The sequence below is a fragment of the Sparus aurata genome, chromosome 16 (genome assembly GCF_900880675.1).
Source record: "Sparus aurata chromosome 16, fSpaAur1.1, whole genome shotgun sequence".
Classification (NCBI taxonomy): domain Eukaryota; kingdom Metazoa; phylum Chordata; class Actinopteri; order Spariformes; family Sparidae; genus Sparus; species Sparus aurata.
In genome coordinates, this window is record NC_044202.1 from 19,004,057 (window position 1) to 19,020,610 (window position 16,554).

The 16,554-nt window shown below is 39.4% G+C and overlaps 1 protein-coding gene and 1 long non-coding RNA gene across 7 annotated transcripts in view; one reads left to right on the forward strand and one right to left on the reverse strand.

Moving 5' to 3' along the window:
* Positions 1 to 1,167: 1,167 nt before the first annotated feature.
* LOC115597578 (uncharacterized) lies at positions 1,168 to 5,387 on the reverse strand. Its single transcript, XR_003987121.1, has 3 exons — positions 5,319 to 5,387; positions 2,783 to 2,848; positions 1,168 to 1,236 (listed from the first exon to the last, which is right to left on the reverse strand). It is a non-coding gene; the product is annotated as an uncharacterized LOC115597578 (long non-coding RNA).
* Positions 5,388 to 9,652: 4,265 nt separating this feature from the next.
* Positions 9,653 to 16,554, forward strand: part of ralgapa2 (Ral GTPase activating protein catalytic subunit alpha 2) — a 96,154-nt gene continuing 89,252 nt past the window's right edge. For all 6 annotated transcript variants that reach the window (XM_030443652.1, XM_030443657.1, XM_030443655.1 and 3 more), the window contains exon 1: positions 9,653 to 9,937. In XM_030443652.1, coding sequence (XP_030299512.1) covers positions 9,832 to 9,937 — 106 coding nt within the window. In that variant the 5' untranslated portion in view covers positions 9,653 to 9,831. The remainder of the gene's footprint in view (positions 9,938 to 16,554) is intronic.

Here is a 16,554-nt window from a genome sequence, read left to right on the forward strand (position 1 = left end):
CCTGAAGAAGAAGAAAGAGTGGAAGAGGGGTGGGAGGAGAAGGGGAGAAAAGTCAGAAATCTCACGGAGAAACAACATTCTGTAAAAGGAAAAACAACCAGCGGCATCAAAAGACGCAGACCGAGGATCAAACCTGATTATCATTCAAGTTACTCTTTAGATGGGGAGCGTTTTTTAAGCCGGTTAATTTCTGAGCTCCCCCTTATTCTGCAGTGAGAACTGTGCGTTTTTCTGCCAGTGATAGGCTCCCACTACTTCATGGGGAGATTAGAGCTCCTCCACTCAGGGATATAGAAAGGCCTTCAGCCTGGCAGAGAGTAGGAGAGAGAGAGACGGGGGGTAGGCAATGTTGAGCATTTTAATCTAGAGTCACAAAGATAAGATGCAATAGCAGATCAATATGTGCTCTATGGTGGCAGCTCCCTGAGAACTTGTCTCTCTGGCTGTGTAGTGAGAAGCCTTTTACCCTGTGTGTCCCATGGCTTCATTTCTCCACAGACCGGCTATCTTGTAGTAACTGTCTTTCTGTGACATCCCACACCGGGGCATGTTTAAGCCCAGGCGCCACGCAAAAGAGACAGCGGTGAATATCTAAATGGGATCGCTTGTGAAATTTGCCACGATAAATCTCTTCAGGAATCGCCCAGTTTGAATATTTGATATCGCATCTGTCCTTGGCTACCTCAGGGGGTGAGGCAGGTATGATAAGGGATATTCAAAGGTGTGATTAGATAAAAAGAAAGCTAAATTCTTTTTTTGATTGCGAAAGATGCATAGCAATGGTATTTGCACTCTGCCATGTCGGCATGACTGAAGTAAAGTGTGTAGGCAGCATTCAGGATGTCAACTTTACTTAATTTGCTCTCCTTTGCATCAGTGCGGCATTCCATCATTCCAGCATCATCAGATGCACCGTCAATGTTGAGAATTCGTGATAGAAAAAGATTAAAAAAATGAAAATTCTTCTGTGCTTTTGAGAATCTTCACGCTGAGTGAGACACCTTGAACTCCTTTAATTTTCAGCCAGATAAACTGCTCCCACGGCATGTCATTATGTTTTAAGTAGACACAAAACTCATTCGCGCACACTCGTACCGACATCGTTAGCACACACAAGTGGGCTTCGACTCCTCTCTTTCATGTCGGCTTCCAGCAGCCCACATCGTTTCCTTGTTTACCCCCGTCCTTCACATTTCAGCATCCAGCCTCCAATGATGCGTTTGACATTACTGTGTCCTAAACAGAAACAGATCATTAAAGGGAAAAAAAAATGCAAAGCATTGACATGTTTGTTTGTTTTCATCCTGGGCAACAGTTCAGATACAGCAGGGCTCAGAGCCAAACTCGGCTCTGACAAGACAGCAAAAAAATAAATAATAAAAGGAAAGTGCTGAACCAAATCTGCATTTGTGAGCACAATACATGTACTGTAAAAGACAACTGCAGTGCTTTGGGTAAAGGGTGGATGCTGCGAGTTGTTTTTGCGTGCACGCAGATGCACGCGCATGTGTGAGTGTTTGTATGTTGTGTGACAGCAGACCTCGCTGAGGAGGACTTGCAATCACTCCATTCAGCATCTGCTGCCACACAGCTCATATTGTCATTCCCCAGTTTAAAGGAACCTTGAGCGGCTTCAAAGATCTTTTCAAAGCCTTAATCCTAATAGGTCGCGGTTTGTTCTGTCACATCAAAAGGGGGAGAGAGGAGGTAGGGGGAATAATGCATCGGGGCTGGCAGAGATTCTTAAGGGCGGAAGATTGGCAGAGGATTTGCAGTGCGGGGAGGACTGAAATCTGAAATATCGGACACAGAATGCCTGCTGTAATAGATATGAAATAGGTCTTCTCAAAAGCATGAAAGGCTGACATTTCCAGAAAGTTTGTCATGAGAAGGCCCTTTTATTCGTCTTCGTCTATCTGCGTTTGTACTGCCACCTTGTCCATAGTGGAAATTCGCAAGTGTCACTCTAACAGGTTATAGAATAAGATTGGACATTTTAGATTTTTTATTTATTTTTTTTACCCTCCTCTTCCCTTTTTTTATTGAATGTTTAGAATTTGCTGTGAGAGACCAGTTGAGTTCTGTCTTCTGCAGGGCACTCAACTTAAAATTCTATATCCAGCACTTGTTTCCTGACTGAATGTTAAAGCCAACTGACTGAAAGCTCAGCCCTAGACCCCTGTTATATACAGTGTATACATATATGTTCATAGATATATATATATATATATATATATATAACAAACATTTATCAAGACAAGAAAGCTTACTTGATAAGAATATATTGCCCTCCGCTCAAATGAAGTCTGCTAAAGCATATAGTGGGTGTGAGACATGCTACGCCGTAAGTGTCACTTACGTGCTTACTCCTCACCTCTCTGACACTTTATCAGCTCTGAAGGTGTCTTTCATGCATTTTTACCTGATCAACTCGGCAGACAAAGAGATCCAGCCCGTGTCTCAACAGTGCACAAGTGTCCGGCTAATTAGGTGCTCATGGGAAACCGAGCATTGATTTCCTGTCAGCACGTCCGCCCCCCCAAAGGAAACTGAGCTGTTTGTCTTTTTCTAATGATGCACCGTGTGCCATTGATAACAGCGATAAAACAGCCCAGAGGTGTAGCATAAGCAAACCTGGACACACTATACCCGTGGGAACCCATATATAATGTTGCCCCTTTAATTGCATGGTGTTTTAGGAAATAGGTAGGCAGTGACTAGTGGGAAGTAAACAAAGTTTGTCTGGGATGGAAATGGACTGAGTTGTCTGACAAAAACATACCTTTTCAGCTCTGTAAAGGCGTGAAATCCCTCTTGTGCTTGTTATTTCACACTCCTGTGGCTCCAGCTTGGGCCAGCAGTGGCATGGTAAACAAACAAACACATGTGAATTCACACACACACACACAGAGACACACACACACACACGCACACACACACACACACACACACACACAGTGTATTAAAGAGAGGATATTTTGGCAGAGAAGTTACTAATGACCTATCTTTCGCTGGATCCTCACTCATGCAAAATATGAATCCTAGAATCACAGAAAAGTATTCCAATACATATTTGGCATAAATAGAGGCGTGGTCTGTTTTTCTAGAATTATGAAACAACCAAGGATGTGGTTTACACTCCATACATTCTCCCTGAGGTTGGAAACACGGCTTTGCTGAGCACACGGCGAGATGTTATGTATAAATAATGGTTTCAGTATCACACTGGACAGTGTGCCAGCCACCTGCTGATCCAACCACACACAGGTAGAGCCAGCTGGGGTGACACGGGGCTGTAGACATGGGCATTCAATCTGCCAGCAAACTAATCAGTGAAAAGGATGAACTCCAAGCTTATCAGAGGGGGTCATGGATGTAGGTGGAGGAGGCAGGGATGTTTTGCGCAGCCACAGCAGGGTGACACCGGGGCCCCAGAATGGGAAAATTCACAAATCTCAATGTAGGAGGTTGGAAGAGCGCAACCCTCAAGGAGGTGAAGGAAGCTTTGCTGCCATCCACCCACACATTACCTGATCATGTCAGAGTCTGATGCTAACACCTTCAGCTTAACTATGATATCATGAATGCCTGGTTGACTTGGCTTGCAATGGATATCTGTCAGCCATGGTATTATTGATAATGGGCATTTGTGCGTCTAAATACAGTATCATGATAAAGAGCGAGTTTGATAGAAAATAATAATAATTGTTAGAAAGTGGCTCGAATCGCATGTCTGGTGTAACAGGAGCATTCTGAAGTAATGCATTGTCTCTCAAGAACTCCCCTGTTAAAAACAACAATTCATTTCACAAGATAAATGTCTGTCTTTGAAATGCAAGGCCCTAGGTTGAACGGTTTGTCTTTAAATTCGAGAATGTTCCTTTGCCTCGGCACAGTGATGTGCCGCTGAATGGAGGCATTATTTCAGCTCCTTAACTGATCACCGCTGGAAACCATTCTGTATCAGCATTTAAAGGTACAAGACTGTAATTCAGGAGGTAATTTCACATCTTAACAGAATCCAATTAAAAGCATGGACATTTCAATTAAACGTCCCCTGGCTTGTCGCTATGGTGTCACACCATAAGTGAAATTGGAATCAGATTACGGTGAGAAGCTGAAGAAGTATTTTTTCAGCGCAATAAGGATCACGCGTTGCAGATAGAGACCCCTGTCATGCACACTGCAGAAGAAAAAAAAAGTAGCCTTTCTTTGCCAACATTAGTCATTTAATTCTCCCTCCTTATTAATTTCACAGCAGATTACCTGAGAAGATACAAAATGCTGTCAGCAAAGAGTTTTAATTAAGTATGGGGTATGTTGCTCTGAGTACCTTATGTGAAACTGCTGCCTTATAATGCTCTTGTTTTAATTACTTCAGAGTGCCCCCTCATTAACCTCCATGGAGATGTGCTCCAAACTACAGTGTGCATTACAAACACTAGAATCGGGAATTGCTTATATCCTTACACAGAACTTCATGTTTGTAGTGTGTAAAAATTAAAAACGTGAAGAATGCTTTTCTCATTTTGTTGTCAAGAGAAAGGTGCACATTTTTTTTTTAGGATTAGACATGTTTTTCAAATTATAATTATTATGCTTTGAAGTTGTCAGTTGTGAGATAACCTTGTGGTTAAGGGCACCATGACGACCCCTGGTGGGAGCTGTAATCTCAAATGACAAACTTGTGTTTGCGCTTTATTTGTAGAACCTGCTGTTACGGAGGTAAGAAGATTTTTAATGCAATACTTTTATACTATAATGTTTTTTAACAGTGGGCCCAAAATATATTTCTTTAGTGTGGTTTAAAGCATTTTATTGATGAAATTTTCATGATTACTCTTCACAAAAAAAACACAATCTGCTTTATGGAAATAAAAAACGGTGTACAAAAAAATCAAATCCAAAAGGTTTTAACATGCGTCTGTGAGCGTGGTTGAGTCAAACACAGATTGGTTTTGTTTCATGATTTCGTTTCTCCACAGCTCATCTGTGTCAAGCAGCTGTGGGTGGTCTCCCAGCCAGGAAATCAGCAGCCCTGTAGATGTTTCCCTTTTGATCCTTTTCATCCCCAAGTTTCTGAATGGTGTAATATAGATTTCAAAAAATGCTCCCAAAGTGGGCTCCTATTCACAATATGCGGCTGGATAACTGTGCCACTGTCCACCCCAACACCTTAACGTGGTTTAACAGGATACATTAGCTTTTAATGGCACTTAATTGTACAAAAAGGAAATCCATAACCACATAAGGAGAAAAGTCAAGTATTTCCAAGCTCTTTATAAGAACAATTTAGAGCAGACAAGTGCTTTTCAAACCTTGGATTGGAATCAGTCCGACAGCCTGGCCATGAGAAGGCGCCTCCTCATTTGTGGGGCTACAGTGCCACCATTTGGTCACGATGAGGTCCTTATTTCCCCGCCAGGCCCTGGCGATTGTCAATTCTAGGCCTGTGTGAAAAAGAATAAATTATGATGGTTATATTCTGGAAATCCCATTTTGAAATGAATGATCTCATTCAAAAATAATGTCACAGTTGGCATGGTAATTGTCTAATTCTGTGCTGAACTACCTTTGAGAAAGTGGTGTGGGGCTCTACAGGAGACTATAAAGTTGAATTGTTCTACCTTATGGTATATCATTTGAGAAATGAGCTGGATCCAAAATGCGTCCAGGTGCAGGATTAGAGAGGGTAGAAAACATCCAGTCCTGTTATTGCTGATGGATTATTGTAGGTCCATGCCATCTTAGATAATGAGCAATAACCTGCACTTCAAGAACAGAGGAGGTTTGCCAGGAAGGAATGGTGATTACAATCAATTAAGATTGGTGACAAAGCACCAACAATAACCCTGTGTGTGTGTGTGTGTGTGTGTGTGTGTGTGTGTGTGTGTGTGTGTGTGTGTGTGTGTGTGTGTCAGGCTTGTGTTTTATTCACGCCTCCTCCCAAACTACCCTGTTTTGTGTAATCAACATCTGTTGTGACAGGCAACCTCCTCCTTCCTCAGAATGGCCCACTTCAGATAATGAGTGTCATACCAAACTGCAGGGCAAAGGCTGATTTTACTCCTCTTTTTTTTACTCCTCCTCTATGGCCTTCTTTCTTGCTTCCCTCTGTTCCGTCTCCTATTATTCAAGACATCCATTGTGGAGAACCTTGCAAAAAAGAGACAAATACTCTCAAAACATGCCATGCTCAGTTGGTGGGGGGCAGAAGATGAAAAAATACTATCTTGTCTTCTTTATTCAGAGTGCAGAATCCTTTAGAAAGTGACATTGTTGTATCTTTATTTTACTCTTAGAATTGAGCAATCAATCATAACTTACTCCTTTCAAAGACTTTTGTTACATTAACTTTGGCTGTGGTCTGTCCATATGAATGCTATATGAATTGATTTTCTCTCTACCAATGATACCACTGTTTTTGCAGGCCCCTATTTTTAATCGTGAAAATGAAAACTCAGTTTTATGTGTTGCTTGTGTTGCTTGTGTTGGTATGTTTGGATGTCTCAGCTCAACAATGGTTTAGGCGCCATCTCCTGGTGAAGTCCCAGCACCTTACAGTGAGTCTACTTGTAGTTTTGCGGTTCAATAGAGTATATCTATTATTTTATATAGGTTGACTTTAAAAAAAAAAAAAATACCAGTTCCTAAAGTGTCAGGAAGACTGGGGGCAGTTGTGACAAGGGGTAAACAGAACCATGAGACTCTTTATGCACATAGTCTGAGATGGCACCTCTCTGCTCTGATTCATCTGCCAATGAACACACAGATCTCATACTTTTTTAGTTTTTATATTTGTGTGATAATGTGTTTACTTATACTATTCAATTAGTTTTGTATGAAGGCATAGTTTGAGAGGATTTTGATTAATGATATAAAACCAAAAAATGTTACACTTGCTCCCGATCTTGAGACACTGAAACAGTTATGAATGTCTATTATTTTATATTAGTAGCCTTTTTTTTATAATACTTTTAAAAGAACACATATCGTATAATGTGATATGTAATAGGGGCAACAGTGGTAGAGTTAAAGATGTATGTCTGTTCTTTTATTTTAATAGACTTTATTTTATAATTCGAAGTCTTAAAAAAACAGTATTGTATAATGCGATATGTAATAGGGGCAACAGTGGCACAGTTATAAATATATGTCTCTTATTCTTCATATTAGTAGGCCTTATCTAATACTAAGTCGGAAAAGAATTCTCAGCCACAAACTTGAACTCCATCTTGACTCTGCAGTCTAAGCTCCGTCTTCAATGAGATGTGTCTAAAATGTGTAAATAAAATAATTTTCCCAGCTTAGCCTCAAAATTAATTGCCTCCAAAATAAGACAGATAGGTTCAGACAAGCGAAAGTGTGAGATTGCACCGAGTGTCAGTTTATTTGGGCTGATTAACGGACACATCCAATTTCTTCAAACTTAAGATTCATCGCAGAACATAAACACTTGTTTTTTCGTTTTTCTTCTTCTTTTTTTTTTTTTTTTTTTTCATTTCCAAGATGGAATTTGTTGTGTGCACAACCATGTAGAACAAATGATTTTGAAAATCCATTAAAGTCATAAGCACACGGAACTCTGTGCAATTTAGCATAACCCTAAGTTTACTTTTGACTGCAGGAGAGCTCTTCTATTTAAAGATACCCTTGTATTCTTATTCTCATTTATGAAAATCTCCAGTTTTAAGTGTCAAGTGGTAGCAGTTTGTGAGCAGTGAGGCTGTTATTCCCCTTTTCTCCTCATGAGTGCCAGCATATCGGAGTGTGAACATAGATATAGGTCTCAATCATCTGGATGTTAGGTTCCCTGGTTCAGTCATATCTCTATTGTAACAATTGCTGCATTTGGCTAGGAAGATTAATAGGGAGACATGTTTTTTTCTGAGGTTTCTGAGCTGGGCATTGGTAATGCAATTATATAGTGTGCTATATACAATATAAAAAAGGATAATTTGACACCTTTACTACAATAAGTAATAGACCTTATTTACAGCAGGCCCATGCACTATCCAGAAACTTAGTATGGTAGGTAAAGGCACATATGTAATCAATTATATTAACAATAACTTGATTCCATTGTAGTGCCCAGTAAGCACTGTCAGTGAGCCACCATGCACTACACCAGAGCCATGGAACTAAACGATGGAAATGGAATGCAGTCATCATTAATGTTATTAAAAACTGTCTAGCTAGGTTCTTGTAATGTCGAAAATTAATCAAAAGGAGCACACATTTTGTCACAATAATATGCTAATGAATTAATGACAAACACTGAAGCCTCTACAATGTGGTTATCCAATATATTTTAATATCAGGCCTGCATGCCAAATCCATCCAAATTGCACTTCATGCACTGAAACATACAGAACATTCTTCTACAGTCAGAGTGTGTTAACTATGCTTCTTGATTTGATAATAAGATGCTAAATGTGTCCTTATTTGCACTTAGTTTAGGAATGGTTTTATTATCAATATCTCAAATGGGAGAGTCAGAATCAGAATAACTATATTGATTCCCGAGGCAAAATTGGTACGTTACAGTTGATCCTTGTGGAAAAGAGATATCACACTATTGAGAGATTTGTGAAAAAAAAAAATAAAAATGTGTGCAATAATCTTTAATATGTGACAGTTATACATTTACATATGTATTTGCATTTGAAAATAGAATTGCTATAGAAATGGAGATGTAAGATGCTGTGTGTGCCTAGCACTAAACCTAAACTACAGTGTAGATAATGTTGACTAATATCAGTATAATACTTGACGGTAGTTAACAGTATTAATAAATTCTTTGTGAAATCTATAAATAACAGTAGAACATTGCACATAATATTGCACAGAAAAAAAATCTGGTGGATTTGCTTGTTATTATTCTTGTGTAATATTACAGTAGAGCTTTGGGGTTATGATTGTTGGCCGGACATAACGAGCTGTTTGAATATGACGGCTTGGGCTTGAAGTTGTGATTGGCAATTTATTTATTTAATATTTTTTTTCAAATATTCAAAGATGATTATAGCGAAAATAAACTTCAGATGAATCAGTAATGAAAATGATCTTCTTTTGCAGCTCTAGAGTACAATCATACAAACTTATTTCCATTCAAGACATTCATCCGGGGAAGTTTCCCGCTTTTGCTTTCCATGCACTTGAATATTGTTCCTCCCAATGCTTTGCTATTCAAATGATAATATATTATGAAAGTGTGTGAGAGATGGATTCTCATGTCCTCTGCTGTGGCTTTTAACTATTTCAACCACCAGGGGGCGTTTGGGAACTATAAGAACAGCATAACCCATCCTCATTTTATCAAACCTGTATTGTATGAAAGGAAGTAATATCGATAAGCCCTTTTCTTAGACGAAGGATGGATGCCAGTCTTCAGAATAAGTTTGCTGCAGGATGCATTCAAGCTTGTCTTTAACATTTTTATTTTTTTAAACAGGTGCACTTTGGAACTTAAACGAGAGGGAACCCTTCTCTGCACAGTGTCATAGCTCGGCCCCAAACTAAAAAAAAAATCCAAGTATCCTGAAAGGTGGAATAATTCATCAAAATGGATAAAAAAAATAACAAACAGTTGAAGTGCAAGGTGGAATGGTTATAAACAAGGAGGCGTACACAAGTAATGTGACCACTCCTCTCTGTCAGGCTGCTTCCGTGTTTACACACCCACAAAAAAACAGGACACCAGCGGCCATCGGACGAATGTTTACCGAGCAGGCATAGCGTGGTGGTGAGGAAAGTGACAGTCACACTGGAGGCTTGGTGTATGGTGAAACACAGGTGATTTCAGCTTCCACGGTTGCATTGTACAGCGGAATGTTCACTCGAAGGGGGCATGGAGACGTCAAGAAATCTACACAGAAAGTTCTGGACCCAAAGAAGGATGTACTGACCCGGCTCAAACACCTCCGGTCACTGTTAGGTGAGTGAAATGTCACTGGGCTTTTGATGCTGCATCGCCGAGGCTTAGCTAGTCGAGCTAGCTAGCTAGCCGATAACAGCTAACGTCAAACAAGGCGTCAGGTTAGCTGGCTGGCTGGCTGGCTGGCTGTCACTGCGGTGACCAAGTCAAGCAAGATGACAGGTAGCATAAACTCGCACAATGCCCAACAAACTAACTTTGCTATTTAAAGTGTTTGACACTTACCATGTGTTTCCATTTATATTTTTTACGTGCTCATAAAAGACAAGTCACTGTGATAAGGCATGGATGCTAGCTAACGTGAGCTAGCTCCGATTGTGGCTAACTAGCCAGTCGATGCTAGTCGAAGCTACCTTGTCAGAGCATCAGTGGTGGAGAAGCAGATGCCCACAACAACCTCTGTTGTCATTTAGTCCTGTGTCATCCTGTCTGTATTAAAAAACGTAGTAAATGCAGGTCTCTAGCTCAGCACTGAATATGACAAACATAGGTCTCCAGCGATAGACTTTAAAGAGAATAGAGCTTTCCAATAGCTGGTGGCCAGGTTGAGCTGCTATCAGGTTACACTACCCCAGAGATATTTGATTTGAAAATAATGCAAAACGTAAATGTGTCGCACTGAAGAAGTGTTTTGCTGCTTTCACTGGACTAGGAAGTGCAGGATTTACGATAGTCATAAAACTGTTGTGTAGCTGATTTTTCAACCCTCTTTCTTCACTGTGAAGGCTGAAAGAGACATGAATTTGCTCTGCTGTAACCTGACTTGTGCTCAGTGGATTTCTTTGCCCCTAAAAAGTCTAGATGCCAAAACCACTTTACAAAGATCACTCAAATAGGAGGCAGGTGACGTGCAGACTCTAGGTTTGCACAATATGGTAGAAATAAATGTTGTAATTATGCTCATCAATGTTGAATATTACTTTGTGAGTCATGGTTAATGGGAATGATCATTTTCGCGTTGCAATTTTAATTTTCGCAGATAAAAACCTTTTCACACATTTTACCTAAATTAACACCTGGCAGCTGCTGGCATGAGAGCAGTGCACTTAGCAGTTTAGCTAATATTTCCATTGATGATGCAGCTGTAACTGTAACTGACTCATTCTGTTAAAACCAAGATGCCTTGCAAAGTGTTGGGTACTGTAGCATGTGTACGTATACAGCCCTGTTATTTTAATTTTCGCAGATAAAAACCTTTTCACACATTTTACCTAAATTAACACCTGGCAGCTGCTGGCATGAGAGCAGTGCACTTAGCAGTTTAGCTAATATTTCCATTGATGATGCAGCTGTAACTATAACTGACTCATTCTGTTAAAACCAAGATGCCTTGCAAAGTGTTGGGTACTGTAGCATGTGTACGTATACAGCCCTGTTATATTTATCATTGCATCAACAGCAGCAGTGGGTACATTGGGAAAGTGTATAGAGAGGAAAGTTGTCAAGAGGAAATTGCGAGATATGTACGAACACAGTAACAGATTCATTGTAAGTGCAATGTACTGTATGATATGCTTTCCCTCCAAAGAGCCACTTATGCTCAGGTAGCCACAGAAATGGTCTCTCATAAGAAAGTACAAGTAATGCAATTTAATATGTAGTCTCATCAACTCTTACTTGTGCTTGCATAATAATGCAATGGGGGCTGCACAATATGCTTAAAAAATCAGACTTGGATTGCAGTATGATTCACAATTAGGTGAAATTGTTCCTTTGCAGCACAATTTTCATTTTCTCATATGTTGGGGTCTATAGCAAACATGCGCTTTTACACCTGGAGTACAAGATCTGTAGGCCAGAGCATCTCGGCAGAACTACAGTACTCGATTTTGTTGCTGGTTTGTCCTACAGTTTTACTTCTTTTTAGGAAAAAAAAAATTATTGCAGCATTTTGCAATTTTGATATTGCACCTAGATATATTGGACTTCAATTATATTTTTATTAATTGTGCAGCCCTAAACACAATATAGATTGAATTGATGTTCAAACAATCATGACATCTTTATCGCTGTTCATATGTTTTGATATCTACCACAATTTAGCACATCACTGACAGATATATAAATATATATCTGGCGTAGTGGTCGAAGTCATGGGAAAGGAAGTGCCACTCTGGGGACAAAGTTCTTTTGAACTTTTTATTGTCATGGTCATCTTTTTATTGACCTGTTGGCTGTGTTATTGATCAACAGCACATGTGACAGCAAGTATCTGCTTAACCGTTTTCAGAGGCTTGAGCAAAACTGTTTGGGAGTTAAAATGGTTAGTTCTTTTTGCTATCATATCACACCTTCAATGTCAAGACTAGTACAACCAAAGTCTTGGTCAACACAGAGCTCTGCATAGTCTCTGTGTTTCTCTTTCCCTCATGTGCACTTAAAGATAAGGCTGGTCTGTTTGTCCAGCAGCTGATGGTAGGGCCTACATGTTGATGCCCCCCCCCCCCCCCCCCCCCAAACCTCTCTGATTTCACTGTGCTTTCAGCTAAGGAAGGATTTCTTCCTGGTGCTGCTGGTTTCCTGTGTGGACAGGATGCAGTGGTGAGAGATGGGGTGCTGTGTAGGACAGGACAGGGACTTGAGGGAATATAACAAGCCTTGTTTCCCTTCTGACAGCGTTTTGTATTTTTGTTAATCATACTGTTCATTATACTTGCAAGTGTAGCACTTACCCTCAATGAATAGAATGTCTGTCTAGCATAATTCCCTCATGTGATAATTGTAAAATTCCAACAGTTACAGTGTATTTAAATAAGGGTCATCCTGTATGCTTTTATTTTGAGAACTGCATTAGAAAAGTTAATTTAACCTTGTTAATCTTGTCCAAACTCATTGTCCTCTAGCGTATATGAAAAAGTAGTGTCCCATCACCTCTGTGCCTTTTGTGAAGCACCAGGACAAAAAAATTGTTGAACTAATTTGTTGAATCAAGTTGTAGTTATCAATGGTATTGAAGTTGAAAGGACAATTTGTGGTCTGGGCTATTTTCAGAGTGGCCCTGTATTGGTTTTCTGCTCACTGAGCAGATCTGTGGGATAGAGTGTGAAAGCTGCTGCATGTTAATTTGCTGGTCATGCCTGGCTGGATTTGGCTGAGGTTGTTAATTACAGGAGCCCAGCTAAACCACCTGATCGCTCACTGCATCTCTCAATGGAGGCACAAATGCTGTTCCCCTTAGTCTTTACTGCTGAGAGTCATTGTCAAGCTCAGTCTCAACTCATTCTGTGTTTGCTGTTGTAACCACTGACCTATTTCCTCTGAAAATTTGCTTGAAGTTTGGTGGTCAAGATGCTCGGAATAGTGTAGGAAATGTAAGTAAGTTTTATTTAATAGGTAATATTTTTAATAAATGTATCTTATTTGATTGTAAGCTACTCAGGAGTGTTTTTCTGGATTTACCATTGATTCCAGAAGAAGATATTTATTTTTCACTTGCTCCCTCCACGCTGAAGTATCCAACCTCAGATATAGACCAGTGCTGCTGGAGCTAGCAGTGATTCAATGTCAAGAAGGTATGTTATTTTAAAGGCCCCTCTAGGGACGGGCATTGGAAATTAGCTAAGGCTATAAATGCTATGATGCTTTCTGTTGGATTGTTGTACAACCCACATGATCTGTATCTGTCCCTATCAAATAAACCATATAAAAAATAAAAAAAAAAGGGATGTTCCTAATGGCGAATTTCTTTGAATAATAAATGGAAGTATAAACTTAGACTTAATTGGCATTGTCAAAATTAAGCACAATTAAATGTATAAGGTGAAAAATTGGCTCCCCAAAATATTTTGCATGTGACATTTTGATGCCACAGCTATTTGTTGTCTCTAACATAAGTAACGGTTGCTCGGTTTTTTTTATTGACAAAATTAAAATTGTGTAAAATAATAGTAATGAATTTATCTGACTAGTATTTCTGGTGTCATCTAGTGAGGGTAGCAACATTCACACACATTACAACAAATTCATTTATTTTGTGGTCTGTCACTGAAATGCATGGGAACAACAGTGTATGTGTGCAAGTGTTGTTAGTGATAACAAGTGTGCTTGTTTGTGGGTTTAGGTGTGTGAGTTTGCAGCCACAGGTAGTGCTTTTTTTTATTTTTAAGGAAGCTCTGCACTCCTCTTTAGGAGAAATGAAGACCTTACTTTCCTCCATGTGCATGCTCAAAGTGTTGCTGGAATCAGGGTCATCTGAAAGCGCTGCTGTTATAAGAGGATATCACAAGGTGAAGCACCCGAGGAAACAATGAGTACAACACTGGAAGGGCTCTCAAAAAGGTCTACTGTGTGGCTCAAGTAAAGGCTGAGATCACTCGACTTCTGATTTCTCCCCTTTTGTAAAACACTCAGCTTAGACTTGTAAATAACTTCAGCCTCTTATCATCTTTTATATCACACTATGTAGGCATGATATCGACGTTTGAGGGTTTTTTCTAACTGTAGTTCAGTATAACCACCAGAGTAAGCAGTCATAAAAGGGTTTTATTAACTTTTTAGGGTCCTGGGGAGCTTGTTGACATCTTTTTATCCTTACAAGCTATCACAGACTGAGGTTGAGTCTGTATACTGTTGTGAGAAAGGATACAAATCCACATGTCTCAGTGCTCCAACAGATGTGCATCATCATCATTAAACTTTTTAGTTTCTGTGTTCTGTTTCTTGATGAAAATACAGGGCCTGTAAATCATAGCGGATTAATGAAGTTTTTGAAACTGATTGCTTCAAATGGACCCTTCATGTCAAATTGAAAATACATTTGTACAAATTGATTTAAACTACACCACTGCCAAAATATAAGACACTCCTGAAGATTAAAAGACAGCATTTGATGCATTAAGCAACTTTCTTTCATAAGTAGAAGACAAAAAACATTATTTATGCATTTGTTAGTGACACTGTTGACAGCTACATGAGAAAGATTGTCTGAGGTAAGGTGACACTAGGCAGCCATTAGCAAGTCTTTGTCTAGCACTATTACGATAACAGCTTCTGTGTTTTGGTCCTCGCATCTCGCATCTAAGATCTTTAACTTGGCATGAGATCTGCAGTGCTGCTTGAGAAGGAGATTGAAATGAAGAAATGAGGAATGAGCCACAGAATCTAAATATTTAAATTATGAAGTAATGTGAGGCAGAGAGATGTTAGCTTAGATTGTATAGCTACCCCAAAGAGTCAGATTGATTTTAGTAATTGTTACATTATTCTGACCAAATTCACCGACCAGTCTCAAGCCATTTATGCCGATAATGGTATCTGTTATAAGCCGGTAATATTGGACTGCTAATGTTAGTCGACTCAAGTTTTTTTGACTGCGTAAATCTGTTGGAAAGAAAAATGACCAAATGCATTACAAGTAGAGAGCTGAAGTGCTGCCCCTGTCCCGAGGAGAAAAATATGACGACCATTTAAATGGAAATTGAACAATGTTTATTTTGTCAGCATCACAACACCACAACTACAGTTCAAAATAGGCCATGACTGCATGCAGAATGGCAAACCCTTAGGATATGATGTTGAAGCTAGCAAAATAATTCTTGGGCTCAATGACTGAAAACCTTAGGTACACATTTGAGCTTTTTTAAAAGAAATGAAAGAACCCTTTTTATGAGGAAAGTTACAATGATACAGACAGTGGAACAAAGGCTATCTAGATAAAGGAGCCAGACCTCTGTGGGCTCTCTTTCCATTTTAGACATTTTTTTAACTATCAGATAAATAAAACTTTAGTGAACTGGTTAGGAAATGGGTGCAGGTGTAATGAATAAATGGAATTCACCTTCATTTATAAATCTATTTCCTTGCACTCTTATTTCAGCCATTAGGATGGCTTTCCTCTAAACTGGTGTCAGTGTCAAGATAAGCATTTGGCAGTATAAAGAAGTCCTGTGCTACAGTCATTAGAATTGCAAACTATGTATTGATAAGAAAGTCTAGTTTTAGACTTCTGCCAATGCTTCTAACTATTACTTATTTCCTTTCTAACTAACTAGTATCTGGTTATTGATTAGTTTTTATGACGCTACATATATAAACAAACACAACGTTTGTGATGTTTTATACTTCTTTACTTCACAGGCAGCTTTGGCGCTGTTCTTTGCCCTGTTTTTCTCTTTTCAGTCTGTGGCATAACTGTCATGTGTTTCAGAGCATCCTGAGAACCCAAAATTCAAATATGATATTAATCACATGGTGTTGAATGGAAGGCTTTTTTCTTTTAGCTGCTAGCCTGCCGGAGAGTTGGAGACGGGAAGTAACCAGTGTTCTGTGCTCTGTCTCTGCTGTGTCTGTTATCTGTGTGACTTTACCCAGCACATGAAAAACCAGTTTGTCTAGTTGCAACGTTTACCTATCCTGCTTTTACAATGGGCAAACCTAGCCCAGGACCTGCAGTTCACTGTGACACCACTTGTTATCAAGATTTGAACTCAAAGTAGAGTGGATCTGCATTGTATGTTGCCTTTCTGAGTGGCCATACTCCTGCTAATCTGCTGTGGATTTCCAGGTTGGAAGTCAAAGGAAAATAAACACTTGGCTTTGGCTTACAATCCCAGCAGATTGCTACTCAGAGCTGATAAAGAACACATTTCAGGAGAAATGTGACGAAAAGAGGAAACAGT